General features: G+C 44.7%; 1 protein-coding gene across 1 annotated transcript; it reads right to left on the bottom strand.

The window, feature by feature from the left end:
• Window positions 1-4,469: 4,469 nt before the first annotated feature.
• Or2b11 (olfactory receptor family 2 subfamily B member 11) lies at window positions 4,470-5,426 on the bottom strand. The gene has a single exon (NM_001001097.1). The coding sequence runs from the start codon at window positions 5,424-5,426 to the stop codon at window positions 4,470-4,472; it is 957 nt and encodes a 318-aa protein (NP_001001097.1).
• Window positions 5,427-17,630: the final 12,204 nt, after the last annotated feature.

Here is a 17,630-nt window from a genome sequence, read left to right on the forward strand (position 1 = left end):
GGTGCATGCCGTGTGTTCTCATCTTGGAAACGATGTGATAACTGCACAATGGTAGTTCCAGATTGCAAAGAAAGACTGAAGAAATTATTAGAAAATGAAACAGCCAACACTGGAACCCTGAGAAAGGAAAAAAAAAAGCTATTGACGTTATGAAATAAGTTTTGCACAATATTTGAAAGTGGTTCCTGGATAAGCAAGTATAGAATGCATAAAATTATATACTAGTAAAACTAAGTCAAAAACACTGGGACTCTTAGGAGAGAGTCATTGTGTGCAGAAGCAGAAAGCTAGCAGAACTGCTGAGTTAAGGGTTAATGTTATTCTTTCTGGCCAATGCCTAACAGCTTTGCCCATGTCATTTATCATTGAGCGTCACAGGAAAATGCAAATAGCTGACCTCAGAGCTCTGAGCTCTGAAGTATAATAAGTCAAAAGTTAAAGTCTAAATAATGATAAGTTTGCCATTATTATTATTTTGGCCACAGGCCTGGGAATAGGGGAAGCTTGAAACTTTGGGGAACAATTTTAATTCTTGATTCTTCATGGGATGTGGCTATTCTTTTGAATTTGATTTAACAATGATTATACAATGTCTTTTTTTCTACCTGCTTTTGGAGTATCAATAAAAGACTGGGGCAAGAAAAAGGTGAGAGAGCGAGTGGAGAGTGAGTGGAGAGTGAGGTGCACATGAGGTGTGCATGACGTGAGTGTAGAGTGAGAGAGAGAAGAGTGAGTGAAGAGAGAATGTGAGGTGTGTATGGAAAGTGCATGTGTGATGTGTGACGTGTGTGTGAAGAGTGAAAGGGGTGTGTATGAGTGAGGGAATTTGAGAAAAGAAACGCACACAGGAGAAAAGCAGAGTGCACAGGAGAATGCAGAGTGCGTGCAGCCTCAAACTGAGAGAGAGAGAGAGAGAGAGGGAGAGAGAGAGAGAGAGAGAGAGAGAGAGAGAGAGAAACTTTAAGCCTTGAAAAATTGCCTGTCTGGGGTTGGGGATTTAGCTCAGCGGTAGAGCACTTGCCTAGCAAGCGCAAGGCCCTGGGTTCAGTCCCCAGCTCCGGAAAAAAAGAAAAAAAAATTGCCTGTCAGTTTGTACCCAAAAGTTGTCCGTTTATTATGCACCTTCCAGATACCCCTGCTTCCAGTTGAGAACTCCGATCCTGTGTCGAGGCTGGACCCCAACATTAGACATACAGCATCACCTCAGAGTGGAAATATTGTTTCCTGTTGTCTGGTGGGGCCTCCAGACCTTTGCTATGGAGATGTGGCTGATGAACTGTTACTATAAGGAGATTATGCAAGGCAAAGCAACCATGTAAACAGTCTCTTTACACAAACTGGCTTTTAAAAATAGAGCCTATGTTCCCCCTTGAACTCCTGAGCCTCCATGTCCCATCTCTCCAGGGCTGGAATTACAGGCATGTGCCACCACGCAGTTCATGTGATGCTGGAGCTCAAACAAAGGGCTCTGTGGATGCTTGGCAAGCATCCAGCCAACCAGGCTATCTCTTTCTAGTAAGGCTAATTAATTTAATTTAATAATTTAAATTAATCTGATGTAAAACTATGTGGTGCACAATTCAGTGGAAACTCTTTGCCTGCTTAGAAGTGTGTGTGTGTGTGTATGTGTGTGTGTGTGTGTGTGTGTGTGTGTGTGTGTGTGTGTGTACAGTAGTAGTAGTAGCAGCTGCAACAGTAATGATGGTGATTTAAACTCTAGTACTGAGCTGTACTTCAAGTCTTGGTCTAGGGCTTTGAATATTTATCTACATATTTGCTTTCTATATCATGGTAAGCTGAATTGTGACACATCATCTCCCTCTTGTAAATTTTTGACATGTGTTATAAAAAAATCTACTTTTCTTTCTATTATATATTAATTTGTTGTGTCAAAATGCTTTAATTTCCTGGAGAGTTTAATCACTTAGATACTTTATAACTCTGAGTATTAGAAGTTCTCAGAACTGGAGAGATGGATCAGCTGGTAAGAGTGCTGGGTGCTCTTCCAGAGTACCTGGGTTTGATTCCCAGCACACACATGTTGGCTCATAACCATCTGTAACCATCTGATTCCAGAGAGTCGAACACCCTCTTTGACCTCCATAGGAAAGACACCCACAAATAAATTAAAGATGATTTTATTTTAAAAATAGAAATTCTTTATGCTTATCCTGTGGCATCGCCTGCTTATGAGCCCATGGATATTCTAAGGGTCCCCTGTTGCTCCTTGACAGACAGCCCATGCCAATACCTAGGACTTGAAAATAGTGACTATTTACTATATTTTATCATCATGGGCCCATGGATTCCTTCAGGGTGCTGCTGGGTGGTTCTTCTGTCCAATAGTGTGGCTACCTGGTTGGAGGATCCAGCCCCATCCAAGAGTCAAAGAGCAGGGTGTAGGCCTGGCTCCCATGGTGCTCCAGCATGGCCAGGCTTACAGATGGTGGACCTCCTGGTGACTTGGGATACCTGAGATTATCACTAAGTAAAAGTTCCAGGTGTTTCACAGCTTTGTCCCAGAAGCCCCAGAGAATCTCTCACTGAGTTTTAGTGGTCAAGCAAGTCACTAAGCCTAGCCTTTCACAGAGTTAAGAGAATTTGAGGTTGTCAGCCCAGCTGTTTTTGCGAAACACAATTCTCAAATGTTTCCTAGAATTAGATCAAATCATTATATTGATATATGTACTGGTTACCTCTTTTGATGATTCTTATCATGTCGATTTTATTGACTGGGGCTTGGATTTGTACCATTGCTTAAGGGCTCTTCTGTGTTACTCTGGGATATACAGGGCTTTGAGGTCCTACGCAGTGATTGTTCTATGGAACTCATTGGAACAAGCACCGTGGTCCTGGACTGGTGTGGACATTATTTTTCACATTTCTTAAATCAAATTCTCCAGCTCTGTGACTTGCCTTTAAGCCTTGCCTTCACAGTTGGAAACACTTTCTTCATTTTCCTTTTTTTGTAATTTCCATCCATTTGTTAGCTTGCTAGTCTTGGTTACATAAATAGTGTCCTCAAGGCAGTAGGATAGAAACAAAGTTAAGTGTAAAAGGATTTCCAGTGTGGAGTGGGGTGGGGGTGCGGGTGGGGACAAATGCAAGGTGCTGGAGGGACAGCTCAGTGGTTTGCTTACTGTTCTTGCCAAGGACTTGTGTTCAATTCCAACTTTAGTGGATTGATGCCCTCTTCTGGCCACAGAGAGCAACTGCACCTACACACATACCCCCCCACTCCCCATATATACAGAATTTAAAAATCAAATAAAAATTTCAAGAATTATCTAAGAAATAAAACCAAACACAAATACATCTAAGATGCCTTAAATGGCTCCATTTCACTGAGGGGGCAGCCAGTAGGATGTCGGTTTTCTCGGCTACCAGAGCTCTATCATAACTGGTGCACTTACTACAGCCTTTAATAATTGGTTCTTACGTGAAAATGAGATTTGCAAAAGTGATTCTATCATGAAGATCAGTACCATACAGATCTATACTTGCGAACACTCAGTGTATCTACAGCATCACAGAGACCTTCTACGAATGTTAGCTTGAACAACCAATCACCTTTCACATTTCTGTGTGAGGTTCTGGGCAGCAAAGCCAGGAGGGACCCGGCTAGGCAGGAGCTCTAGGGCTGAGCTAAACGTGCTTCAGCTCTTCAACTTTCTAGGCTAGGTTTTACTGTTTTAACTCTTGTATCTGTTGCTGTATTCTTCACTGAAGATGCCCATCTGGAAGGTGAGAGGGGACATGTACTTGTTTGCACCCCTGTACCCTAACAGGGGTCATCTAGCTTCCCAGCAGAAAGTTCCCAGACAATGATGGAGAAATTTCCTATAAAGACAGCTTGAACCGGAGGAAAAAGAAAACCATCTATGGTTATTAAAGGAAGGATTCAGTCACGTCATTCATGTGACATTTTGGGAAAAAAAATACAAAATTTCATCGGCTTTGATCCATGAAGAACAAATGTTTATTGTAAGTGAGGTAAGACTCTGTGTCAGGTTCGTATTGTACACATCCGGAGTGACTATAATGGAAGAAAGGGGCTTAAAAAGATACATGGGAAACGGGAGAGGAAATATAGGAAGAGGAAGAAAATGGGGAAAACTAGGAAATTAGAAATTAAACAGTCTAACGAGTATTTGTGAACACGAAGTCATTTAAGCACGTCTTGAAGATATGCGGCTTCTTAGAATTCTGCTCTGAGAATGAAACTTACCCTTAGATGTGGGACTTTGAACATTATTACTACATGGAAGGTGAAATGTTCTCAGCTTTTTTTTCTTTCAAATCTGTTGAAGAACCTACTGTTCCAAGCACTTCCTTCGGCCCTAGGGGTTGAACTCAGTCCTTCCCACAAGCCACGTAAGTGCTGTGCCACCACTGAGCTGCAACCCCATCCCCCCGGAGTCTTTGCTCAGGAGTTCTGCAAGCTGTGTAGGTCTTCCAGGGCTGCACTTTCACCTTCCACACAGCCTCCCGGTCCTTGCCAGGAGTCTTCCGAGAGCTCCCTTCACGTCCTTATTCCTCAAGGTGTAGATGAAAGGGTTAAGGGTGGGCGTGATTATAGAATAGAAGAGGGAGATAAACTTGCCCTGCTCTTGGGAGTAGCTGGACGGAGGCTGCAGGTACATGTAGATGGCGGGCAGGTAGAAGAGGGAGACCACCAGCAGGTGGGAAGAGCAAGTCCCGAAGGCCTTGCGCCGCCCCCTGGAGGACTGGATCCTCATCACTGCCTGAGCAATGAAGCCATAGGAGAGGAGGATAAGGGCTAGAGGGACCAGCACGAAGAAGGCCACCAGCACAGCCAGTGTGGCATCATTCGCGGTTGTATCAGCACAGGACAGCTTGATCATGGCTGGCACCTCGCAGAAGAAGTTGTTCAGCACCTGCCGGCCACAGAAAGGCAGTTGCACAGTCAGGATGACCTGAACGAGGGAGTTGCCGAAGCCGCTGAGCCAGGCTGTAGCCACCAGCCGCTGGCAGAGTGGGCGGTGCATGATGATAGCATACCGGAGTGGCTCACAGATGGCCACGTAGCGGTCCAGAGCCATGGCAGCCAAGACAACGCACTCGGTGCAGCCCAGCCAGTGGAAAATGGCGTATTGCACGGTGCAACCCCCGTAACTGATGGTCTTCCGGGAGCTGCCCATGTTGAACAGCATCTGAGGGACGGTGGTGGTGGTGTAGCAGAGGTCCAGGAAGGACAAGTGGCTGAGGAACACGTACATGGGACTCTGAAGCTGGGGATCCAGCTGGGATACCAGGATGATGGAGATGTTTCCAAGCACAGCCAGAATGTAGAACACCAGGAGGACCACAAAGACTGGGAGCTCCAGCCATGGCCTGTCAGAAATGCCCAGGAGGATGAAGTCCTTTGGGGTGTCCCAGAAGCAGCTTTGGTTGGCACTTCTCATGCTACGGCATCTTCTGGGAGCTTCGATGAGTGAAGGGAGCTGGAACGAGTGACTGTCATGGGAGAAAATGAGTCATTTTCTCCGTGTCTGCTCTCCCTTAGGCTTCATCCTGTCTGACCCTCCTTGGTCTGGATGGGGGTCAGGGCAGCAGTATGTCGCCTCTCACCCTCCTACTCTGACCTTCACCAAGCCAGTCTTTCTAAGCTTCAGTTCCTGCATCTGTTACCATGGGAGTGGGGAATGTGGCTCACCTCAGCTGCAGATCCTGGAGAAGACAGAGAGGCTTCTGTGCCAGAGTTCCACACAGGCGTAGGTTTCAGTCATGTTCAGCCACGACTTGTCGTTGGGACATTTGACTTCTCCACAAACACACTGACAGGAAAGTGTCCACTTTCTGAGGCTCTTTTATTTTGTCCTCTGGAGGCAGAGACAGGAGAGAAGAAAGAGGTGATATAAAGCAGGAAGAAGGGCTTTGCGAGCAGAACGAGCAGGGAGGGACTCCTGGTAAGATCACAGTCATGCAGCCTTCTCACCTCTGATGGCTGACACCTGGCCCTGTCACTGTGAAGAGTGCTCTGGCTCCCAGGACAGCAGAAGCGCTTGCCCTCAGACTGCTCACCATGGCAGCCCTATCACTCACAGTAAAAACAGCAGGGCTCCGGCTGTCTGAATAACTGGAGTTGCCAGGCACAGGAAACTTTAGCTTCTGATTTGTTACTGATTCCCAAGGAGACCTGAGAGCACACATGGTGAGCATGGGAGAAAGCCCTTAGGATTGTTTGACAAAAGATCAGATGGCTCTGGGATGCTATTTCTTTCATATTTAGAGTGACATTCAAATTCCAGGTACAACTTTGCCAAGGAGATATTATCTGAGACACAGGTACGCACGTGTGCGCGCGCGCGCACGCGCACACACACACACACACACACACACACACACAGAGAGAGAGAGAGAGAGAGAGAGAGAGAGAGAGAGACATAGACAGAGACAGAGACAGAGACAGAGACAGACAGAGAGAGACAGAGAGACAGACAGAGACACATAGACACACAGATGCATAGAGGCACACAGACAGAGACAGAGAGCACAGCCAGTTTGATTTCTGGGTGCCTCAACTAGCAGGAAAGAAACCAGTGATTCGTGGGATTGAGGTAGGAGACAACGTGACATTAGCTAGTTAGGAGTTGGCCTCAGCAAGCCTTTGACAGTCTGGAGACCCTCAACCATCTGGAAAACTCGCCTCATGATAATCAAAGATGCTGTGTGAATCAAAGCTCCACTGTGTGCAGGGGCTGCATGAGTCACAGCCTCGGATAACTGTGCTAGCTCATGACGGGGCTCCAGTGCTAAGGAGAAACTTGTCATCTATGCAGCAGAGGACAAGTCACCTTTGTGCCTCTGTTTCTGTGTCCACTGCCTGTACCTATTTAAAACACATAGTTCTCCACACTTAGCCAGCATCCTCTCTTAGAGTCCCTATTTGTTAAAGGTTTCTCTCTCTCTTTCTCACTCCATCTTTTCCTCTAATAAATAGTATGGGTTGAAGTGTTCAACTCGAGTCCATGGCCTTCATTCTTCATTATCTGCAAAACATGACCCCAGGGTGGAGGCAGTCTGCAGTCGCAGCCAACAGCTTGCTGCCTGACTCAAGGCTGCACGGTCATTCCTGAGTTCTGATTTCCCCGTCTTCCCCCAGTATGCCTTTGAGTCCACACTGGAGATGCAGTGCTTCAGGATAAAACTGAAAACCAATCTCACATGTAGGTAGTTTACAGATGAATTAAGAGTTTCATCTTAAATCTCAGTTTGGTACTTCGTGCACACATTGGAAAATTAATGAAGACCTCCTTAAGCAGGCACACCTCCTCCAGCTGATAGTCCAAAGAACCCCAGTGTCGTTTGAAAACAACTCAAACCCTAGAGTTTAGATAGACGAGTGCGAATTTCTTCTGCTCCGTCTTTGCAGAAACGTTCTCATGAGGCTTGTGAAACATTCCGTTATTGCACGATTCTATCAAAAAATTCTTACAAGCGTTGCCTTCAGTGAGCAGGATTTATCTCTAATGAGATCTGGAACTCTGTTTTAACACAGTGAGCTATGAAACCCATGTTTTAAGGCACACACTGGAGACTGAAGCCAGTCTGCCTTCATGGTGGTAGTGGTGGGATCGCAGCCCTATGGTGCCCTTTGCAGTCGACTTGGGGACAAAACAGCTGGATGCCAGGCTGCCGCTGACAGCTCTTTCTTTCCTCCAGTCTCTGCATGCATTTCCTGCTGGAATGCAGCTATCCAGTCACTGTGTCACCTACACATGACCCTTGGTCTCATGCATTCGTCTGTCTGTGTGTCTGTCCTTCCATCTGTCAATCTATCTATCTATCTATCTATCTATCTATCTATCTATCTATCTATCTATCTATCATCTGTCTATCTACCTATCATCTATCTATCTATCTATCTATCTATCTATCTATCTATCTGTCTATCTACCTATCATCTACCTATCATCTGTCTATTAATCTACCTATCATTTATCTGTCTGTCTACTACCTATCATCTATCTGTCATCAAATCAAATCAAGGCAGTCAAATCAAGGTTCCAGTTCCTGTCTCAGTAAGCAGGACTACGCCATGGGAGACTGAGCGTTTCCCTTAGCTGCTACTAACAGGTGCCTCCACAACAACGGTGGATATGCAGGGTTATGTCCTGGCTCCATGGTTGCCTTCTCCTTACAGTTCTGACTGGAGTAAAATTTGGCCATTCCCAGCACAATGAGGAAATAAATATACACTCTCCCCATTACCAGTTTTAGCTAGTTTCTGCTCAGTGAAACAAAGGCTTCATTCTACAAACTAGCCTCTACCTGTAGTGTCCAAAAGTAGATGTCACAAAACCTCCCGGTGTTGCAGACTCTAGCTCGTCCAGAGCCCAGGACTGACCCTTACCTTCCATGGATCCCTGACATCTATCTATAAGGGACCTGGCTCAGGGAGGGAGGGAGCATTCTTTGCTGTCTGTGCTGGTCTGAACTGGGGAGAAGTATTTAGGAGGGTGCTCGCTGCAAATGCAGAAAGTGTTCAAGAAAGATGCTGCTACTGTTTGTTCTGATGAAGCTCCTAAGACCTCATGCTTACCTGGCCCTGGCCCCCGGCAGCTGGAGGGAGGTCATTCTTGGCCTGGAAGTGGGAGGGACTTTTCCTTGCTGCAGATATTCTGGGGAACCCCTGGTGTCAGCTGTGCTCTCCTCTGTCCACAGGAAGTACAGAATTGCAACGACCTTGTGCTGTGGACACTGATACGGTGGAGCAGTTTCTACACTTATATAGGCAGTTCAGCTCATTGCCAAAGCCGGAGTGCTTGGGCAGCAATCCAGCCCACATCACACTTCCCTGTAATTTCACAATTATTCCCCAGGTTCAACTTCACTTCATCCCCTGCGCTCTTTTCCAGGAAGGTTCTGCTCCTTCTCCCCAGACACGGCGTAGAAGCTTGCTCTCCTCTGGCTAGGAAGTTATCCCTGATGTTTTATTTAATTAGTGTCTAAGGGATTCACTGATAATTGATGTAGTGTGAACTTCTAGTACTTGCAGTTAATGGTACATACTAAAAGACCAGAAGGTCAGAGGAAATGGAGTAGGCTCGAGGCATGGAAGAGTTATTTCTTCTTTTCCTCCTCTTCCTCCTCATCTCTTTTCCTCCTCTTCCCCCTCTTCCTCCTTCTCCTCTTCTTGTTCTTCTTCTTGTTCTCCTCTTTAAGGTTGGTGAGGTGTTCACTGTAAAGTTAATAGAGGACAGATTTATGTAGCTGTGGTTCAGGTAGAGAACAAGCAGATCTGGCTTTGGCACCAAAATCAATCTCTGGGTCTCTAGACAGGTCACCTGGCTTCACTGTGCCCCATCTCTGTCTGCAAAGCATGAGAAATACTGGCCGTGCCCTCCAAAGCACAAGGGAGAGATTCATCTGTCTGTAACCTACATAGAACAATAACTAGCATAGAGGAATTCAAGTTCAGATCCGTCCCTGAGGGCTAACGTTGTCTGAGCTGCCTGTTCCGTTTGTTGTACGGAAGGGATGAAATGTCTGGATAGAGACCAAGCATGGAGGACAAATCCTTAGTCATGAGCAGCAAATCGCATGAACAAAAGCCAGCTGTGGAGCTACCATGAAAGGGAGTGCTTTAGACAGTTACTTCTTCCTTCTAGTTAAAGAAAAATTGTAGGGGCTGGGGAGGTGGCTCAGCAGTCAAGAGCATCTGTTGCTCTTGCAGAGTTCTCAGGCTTGACCAATATGGCGGTGCACAACTGTAGCTTCAGTTTCAGAGGATCTAACACCCTCTTCTGACTCTCTGACTCCCCATGGTTACTAGACACACATATAGTACACAAAAAAAAAAACATAAAGGCAAAACCATAAGATAAAATACATAAGATAAAATATATAAAATCTAAGAAGTTGTTAGTGTATATTTGTGTCTTTTCCTTCCTTTTCTTAATAAGGCTGAGGAATTTCCCCATTTTTGTCCAGCTTTTCAAAATATTGTCTATACCTTGTATAGTTTTTTTTATCTGTATTTCGAGAGCTTATCTTTTGATTATTTATTGCAGAGAGCATGGAGATCCTTGTGCCCACAGATAAACACTAGGGGAACCAGGAATGTTAGACACACAGGGCTGTCCCTTCAGAGAGAGGATGCATAACCTGATATTCACCCAGAGGCTGGAAGCAGACATGGTTAATAGCCTGGTGACCTCTGCACCACCTGTGTGGCTGAGACTGCACCAGGTCCTTCCCAAGACCCTTACCATGAGCTCGTTTTTCTCAGCCAATCTTTAGAACCCACGTCTACAGTGTACAGAAGGTGTTAGATGTAGTCAAGCTATAGAAGCCATCTTTATGGAAGGCTCACGTGTACCTTACAATGAGTTTTGAGGTAATCACATCTGATCTGTCTTTAGCTTATTTTGTTCCTCCAGGATATTTATTGTACAGACAGGCTTGAGTTAATTATTACCAGGAATGTTTTCACCAACTTGTGCTTAACTATGCCTAAAATAAACTACTAAGGATCAGAATCCCAAAGTTTGAATCAACGCTGGTTATTTAGTCGTGCTGAGTGGAACTGGCTTCTTGCTTCTCACAGATCATTACTCTGCTGTCCATGGTGGTCCTGGAGCCCCCTCACAGATTGTTACATTGTTTCAACGGTTTTTTTTTTTTTGGTTCTTTTTTTTTGGAGCTGGGGACCGAACCCAGGGCCTTGCACTTCCTAGGTAAGCGCTCTACCACTGAGCTAAATCCCCAGCCCCTGTTTCAACGTTTTAAAAGCTGTTTCCAAGGCCTCGAGGTACATCTTCAGGTCACTGACTGGAGATTTCTCTGACTTTTCGGCATGCTCACTCATAGCTATAAACTTTCCTGTCTGAACCACCTTGGCTGCATACCAAGGGTTACCAAGGGTTACCAAGGGTCCTAGGACTCATGCTTCATTTTCATCTGACCATGGGAATTTTTAAACCTTTCCCCCCTGGTTTTCTTCAAGGATAGCAAAGGCCGTTCAAGAACGTAATTCAGTCTCTTTGTGTTCATATAGTGGCTGTCACTGCTTTTTATTAGTAACCTCTAGGGTTTTTCTATTATGATCTGATGAGATACAGAAAACTTACGTTCGTTAAGGTTGACTTATGGTCCAGAACGTTGTCTCTTTTGGAGAAAGTCCTTGTGTGCTGAATGGGGGGAGCATCCTGCAGCTCTTGGATGGACCGTCCTGCGGATAAATGTGCCATCCTTCTGAAGAATGAAACGGCTCAAGCTTGAGGGTGTGGGGTAGGCTTGATCGGGATCACCTCTCTATTTAAGTTGCCCACTAGTGTTGAGGCTGAGTTTATTTATACCCGTATGACCAGTGTTTGTTTTATGGGACTAGGTGCACTAACATTTGAGTACATGTTTGTACTCGCTATGTCTAATTGATAGTCTGCAACTTTTATGGAAAATGTACTGACTTAAAGCACTCTTTTTGACCAATTCTGGCTTGATATCTGCCGTGTCAGATCAAGAACAGCTATTCCTTCTTGTTTGTGGTCCCCGTTTGCTTGGAATATACTGTTTCATCCTTTGACATTCAACCTGTGAGTCCTTGTGGATTCGGCGTGTCAGCGTTAAGGCAGCTTGCAGCTGTATCTGTGTCTGCACCCAGTCAGCTTGTTTCCACGTTTGAATGGGGGAATGCAGACCATTGACAATTGGATTATTACTGAGAGGAATTTGATGATACCTGTGATTTTGTTTGTTTTCTCTGGCAGATTCATATCTTGCTTGCTCTTTTCTTTCTCCCACATTTGTGTTAGGGATTTATGGAGTTGGTTGGTATCTGATTCTTCATTAGTTCTGGCTTATATGTCTGTGGTTCTCATGAGATTTGTTATTTCATGGTCTCTTGTTCTGGGACTGCCCTTCTTCTGCCCTGTGTGCAGGGGTTTTGTTTGTTTCGTTTTTTGTTTTTTTTAATCTATCTTTTGCAGATAGGCTTGGTGGGTGTGACATGCTTTAGTTGGTACTTACCTTGGGATATTTATTCCTTCATTAACTTAAAAAGGTTTCTTTGGTGGGGGCTGGAGAGATGTCTTGGTGATTAGAGCTTGCTGCTCTCTTGGAAGATGGGGCTCCAATCCCAGTACTCACGTTACGACGCTCACAAGTGTCATGGAACATTGGTAACGGTAGCTCCAAAGGATCCAACACCCTCTTCTGCACACATGTGGTAAACATAGACACAGACACACAAGTGAAAGTAAATCTTAAGAGATCGGGAATGAAGAGGTAACTTGGAGGTTAAGAGTGTTTGTTGCTCTTCCAGAGAACCTGAATTCAGTTCCCAAGACCCACGGCCAGCAGCTCACAACGCCCCGCAGTGCCAGCTCCAAGGGATCCATCTGGTTTTCACAGGCACCCAAACACATGTAGCTTTTACAAGCACACACACACACACACACACACACACACACACACACACACACACACACACTTTAAAAACGATGAGATGTCTTTGCTGACACCATCATTTTGTTTGGCAGTATTTACTTTCAGGGCTTGAGCTGCACCATCTAGTCCTTCCCTGGACTTTAGTGTTTCTGTTGCTAGATCTAATGTTATTCAGATGAACATGTCTTCGCGAATGAGTTGACTTTTTGGCTACATTAAAAAATAATTTATTTATTTTTATTTTATATACATCGGTGTATTGATGGCATATATGTCTGTATGAAGGTGCCAGATCCTCTGTAACAGGAATTGCAAACAGTTGTGAGCTGCCCTGTGGGTGCTGGGAATTGAACCCTGGTCCTCTGGAAGAGCAACCAGTGCTCTTAATTGCTGAGCCATCTCTCCAGCCTGTTTTTTGGTACACTTATTATTTGTCTTCATCGGTGTTCTATTGCTGTGAAGAGACACCATGACCATGGCAACTCTTATAAAAACAAAGCATTTAATTGAGGTTGGCTTATAGTTTCAGGGGTTTAGTCCATCATCATCATCATCATCATCATGGCAGATATGGTGTTGGAGAAGTAGAAAAGTTCCACTTTCAGATCTGCAGACAGCAGGAACACAGAGAGAGAGCCTCTGGGCCTGGCTTGGGTTTCTGAAACCTCAAAGCCCACCCCCAATGACACACTTCCTCCAACAAAGCCTCACCTATTCAGTCAAGCCACACCTCCTGATTCCTTTCAAGTAATGCTGCTCTCTGGTGACCAAGCAGTCAAATCTGTGAGCCTATGGGGACCACTCATATTCAAATCACCACACTTCACTCTTTGGCCCCCATAGGCCTCTCATGATATCATAACGAAAACTGCATTTTTAGTCTAGCTTTAAAAGCCCCATAGTCTAGTACAGTTTCCAAGTTCCTTCTGAGACTCAAGGCAACCTCTTCACTGTAACCCCTGTAAAATAGAAATCACAACACAGATCACATACTTCCAACATACAATGGCACATCACCATGCCAAAAGTCACAAGAGAGAGTTTAGCCATGAAACACTGGGCCAGAGCAAAATAGAAACCAGCAGGCAAACTCCCAATTCTGAATCTCCAAGCCTGATGTCAAAGTACTCTTCTGCTCTTCTTTCAACTGTGTCAATTGCAACAAACTTACCTCTCTTGGGTTGGTTCTACACTATGCTAGCAGCTCTCCTTGACAGGTATCCCACAGTTCAGACGTCTCCAACATCTTGGGGTCTCCATGGCAATCCAGGCTTCAAATCCACATCTTCATGCAGTGGGCTCTCTGGGCTCCATAGCAGGGATATTCCTGACACACACCTGGCCTCAGTGGCTTTCCTTAGCTGCAGTCAGAGATTCCACAATCCCTATCTTGTATTCTTTTTTTAAATTTGGAGCTGGGAACCGAACCCAGGGCCTTGCGCTTGCTAGGCAAGCATTCTACCACTGGGCCAAATCCTCAACCCCCCCTATCTTGTATTCTTGACTCTAAAGCCAGAACCACATGGCCAAGTTGCCAAGTTCTGCTGTTTGCTGGGCCTGGAACATGGCTCCCTTGTTCAAAGGGCCTGAGGTAGTAGACGACACCAAGGAAACAGTATCTCCCAGACACGACAGGACAGATAACACCTATGAACTCCCAGAGACTGTGACAGCATGCACAAGACCTGCACAGGTTCAAACCAGACAAAATCCCAGCACTGAGAAGGGGAGTGGAAACAAAGTCCTGCCCCTGACCAAGAAGACATCTGCAATTGCTATCTGCTAGGAAAAGGAAAATCAGTTTTCTCCAGTGGGTTGTCACTGTGGATATCAGTCACACTCCATGGCAGGGCCCACACACTGGAAGAGTTGGCTAGGACAAAACAGACTCCATGGTGTGTGTGTGTGTGTGTGTGTGTGTGTGTGTGTGTGTGTGTGTGTGTGTGATTTTTTTGTTTTATTGGTTTTTTGTTTGTTTTAATTTTCAGTTCTTTTTTTAATTTTTGAGAGAGAATATGAAGTCGGGTGGGTACAGAGATAAGGAGGATCACAGTGATCCTCAACCTTCCTAATTAAACAGTTCCTCGTGTTGTGGAAACTCTCAATCAGAACATTATTTAATTGCTTCTTTATAAACTATAAATTTGGTATTGAAATGAATCATAATGTATCTGTTATATAGGATATCTGATATGTAACCCCCGTGGGAGGGCTGTTTAATTCCCAGAGGGGCCCCGACCCACAGGTTGATAACTACTGAAGGATCTAGAGGAGAGAAAGGAAAACAAGCAAAATGTATTATATAGTAAAGATTAAAAAGCCATTTATTAAAGTCCTTACTGCATGCCATTCCACTGTATGCTGGTGATACAAACATGAAAAATACCGAATCTTGTCCTCAAAAACAAACACAAAGTCAAGGTCTGAGTACAGGTTCAGTGATGGAGGAGAGTGCATGCCAGGAAGCTATCTCAGTGGCATGGGCACACATAATGACATGGTTCATTTCATCCCGGCTTCTCTCTCATTCGCTAAGCTGTAAGAGAGAGCAGGCATATTAGTCAGCTGACACGTTGGTGCTCTGAAGGACTGGACTTCTTTGGTAGTGTAGACTTAGCTCAGGGACTCCTTACAGTGGCTTTATGGGCCAGCTCTAACCTGGTACCAGGCTCTGTGATAACCCAAATTTGTCAGCTATTACAGCCCTTCCACCCCCAGGCCAGGCACAGTGACACACACCATGAATCCCAGAAACAAGTAGATCTCCATCAGTTCTAGGCTAGGCTGATCAGCATATAGTGAGTCCCAGGATAGCCAGGGCTATCTTCTCTCTTATCTCCTCTCTCTCTCTCTCTCTCTCTCTCTCTCTCTCTCTCTCTCTCTCTCTCAACATTTTTATCATGATTTTTCTCTCCTCCAGCTCCAACCAGCTCTTCCCTACCACCCAATTTTATGTTTTCTCTCTCTCTCTCTCTCTCTCTCTCTCTCTCTCTCTCTCTCTCTCTCTCAGAAGTCAAAACAAACCAAAAACTCAATAAAATAAAAATAACGAAACAATTTTTAAAATCCCATTTAAAAAAAAAAAAGGAGCGTATTGTGTTCACCAACTATTCCTCTGCATGGGTCCTGCCATGGAGTGTGGTCGAATACCCAGAAACAACCCACCATAGAAAACTGATTTCCCTTTTCCTAGCAGGTATCAAATGCAAACATCTTGGTCAGGGGTAGGACTTTGTGTTCACTTCCTTTCTCAGTGCTGGGATTTTGTCCGATTTGAACCTGTTCAGGTCTTGTGCACGCTGTCACAGTCTCTGTGAGTTCATACATGTTGTCAGTCCTGTTGTGTCTGGGAGACACTGTTACCTTGGTGTCATCTACTATGTCTGTCTCTTTCAATCTTCTTGCCTCCTTTTCTGCATAGATTCCTGAGGCTTGAGGGGAAGGGCTTGATGAACACATCCCATTAGAGCTGAGTGCTGCTGAGTCTCTCACTCTCACACCGTCCACTTATGGGTCTCTGTGTTAATTCCCAGCTACTGTAAAAAGCTTCTCTGATGGGGGTGGAACAAGGCATTGATCTATGGGGAAAGCAGCCTGTCATTCGGAGTCATTTTAATAGTCATCGATGTTTCGTTAGCAAAATAATAGTAGCAGGTTTTCCCCTCGGGCCATGACTTATCTAGTATTGGGTTCTTGGCCTCATTAGCAGTGTCAGGTATGGGTCTCATCTCTGGAGTGTGGATTAAATACAATTTTAAATGTAGTTGCTTAATACCACGACATTCATGCCATGGTTGCAGGTAGGTGACTGTTGTAAGCTGCAGGGTTTGTGGATGGTGGTGATTATTGGGCATTGATGATTATTTTCTCCTCCTGTAGTGTGTAGAGAGCCTTACAAGTATCATGAGATTTTGTCCAGTTAATAAGGGTGAAACTTAGATGCCAGTGGTGAAACTTTAAGTTAGACACCAGCTTGACTTCTCTGTATTTGTAATGACATTAGTTAAGTGTTGTCTTTAGCAATAGGGCCTTACCATCAGGTTGTTGAGGGAAACCAATGGCCTTGGCAATAGTCTGAGATGTTTTGGGGCTCCGGAGTACCCATAGCTAATAAGTCAGCAAGATGTATTCATTCCTCGCACAGAAAGTCTTACTCGATCGCATAAAATGTCTAATTGGGGTATTGTCTCCATTTAGACCCCTTAAAATATATGTGTATATTTTAAGACGTTTATATAATAGTATGTTTCAATATTTGGGGGGTGCAGGATAGGGAGAGAATATGGGTAAGGACTTTTCCCACCTTATTTTTAAAATCTCCTGTAACAGGTTTACCAGCTCGGGCTTAGCAGAGGCGCTGTCCAGGTGCTGAAAAAACTGCATGAAAACCTAGGCTCTGGATTTCTGTTCCTGAAGGACACTGAGCTTCTCTCAGTTCTGGAATGATAAATACTGGTATTTCATTGTTGTTATTTTGAGATGGAGTCTTACTCTATAGGCCAGGTTGGCCATGATCTCACTTTGTAGCCAGTCCGGCCTCAAATTCATGACAATTTGGCCTCAGTCTCTCAAGTTCCAAGATTACAAATGTAAGCAACAATGACACAACACACTGTTTTTGTTTGTTTGTTTGTTGTTGTTTTGCTTTTGTGATAGGGTTTCATTACACCCTGGAACTCCCTATGTAGACCAGGCTAACCTCCAACTCACAGAGATCAGCCTGACTTGTCTCCCTGAGTGCACCATTATGCCTGGTTACTGTGTTCTTGAGAGAAAGAAAAGAAAAGAAAAAGAAAGAAAGAAAGAGAGAGAGAGAGAGAGAGAGAGAGAGAGAGAGAGAGAGAAAGAAAGAAAGAAGGAAGGAAGGAAAGAAAAGAAAATATTTACTATGTGTTGGGTGCAGATGTATGTGTGGACGTGAGCCATGGTGTGCATGCAGGTTAGAGTACACTTGAGGATGTTGGTCCTCTCCCTCCACCATGTTATGTCCAGCATGGAGCCCAGGTTGTCAGACTTGGCAGTAGGTGCCTTAATCCACTGAGCCTTCTCTTCAGTTCTGTACTGGTTTCCTTGAACAGAGTCCTCCATGATCACAGAAGTACGCGGCGTGTGTATGGAAAAATGTGTGTCTACTCAATGTGTGACAAATTGTATCATAACAATAAAAATATAGGTGGTATGCGTTAAGATGGAGCTTTTCCCTGTTTCTCATTCCT

This window comes from Rattus norvegicus, chromosome 10, assembly GCF_036323735.1.
Source record: "Rattus norvegicus strain BN/NHsdMcwi chromosome 10, GRCr8, whole genome shotgun sequence".
Classification (NCBI taxonomy): domain Eukaryota; kingdom Metazoa; phylum Chordata; class Mammalia; order Rodentia; family Muridae; genus Rattus; species Rattus norvegicus.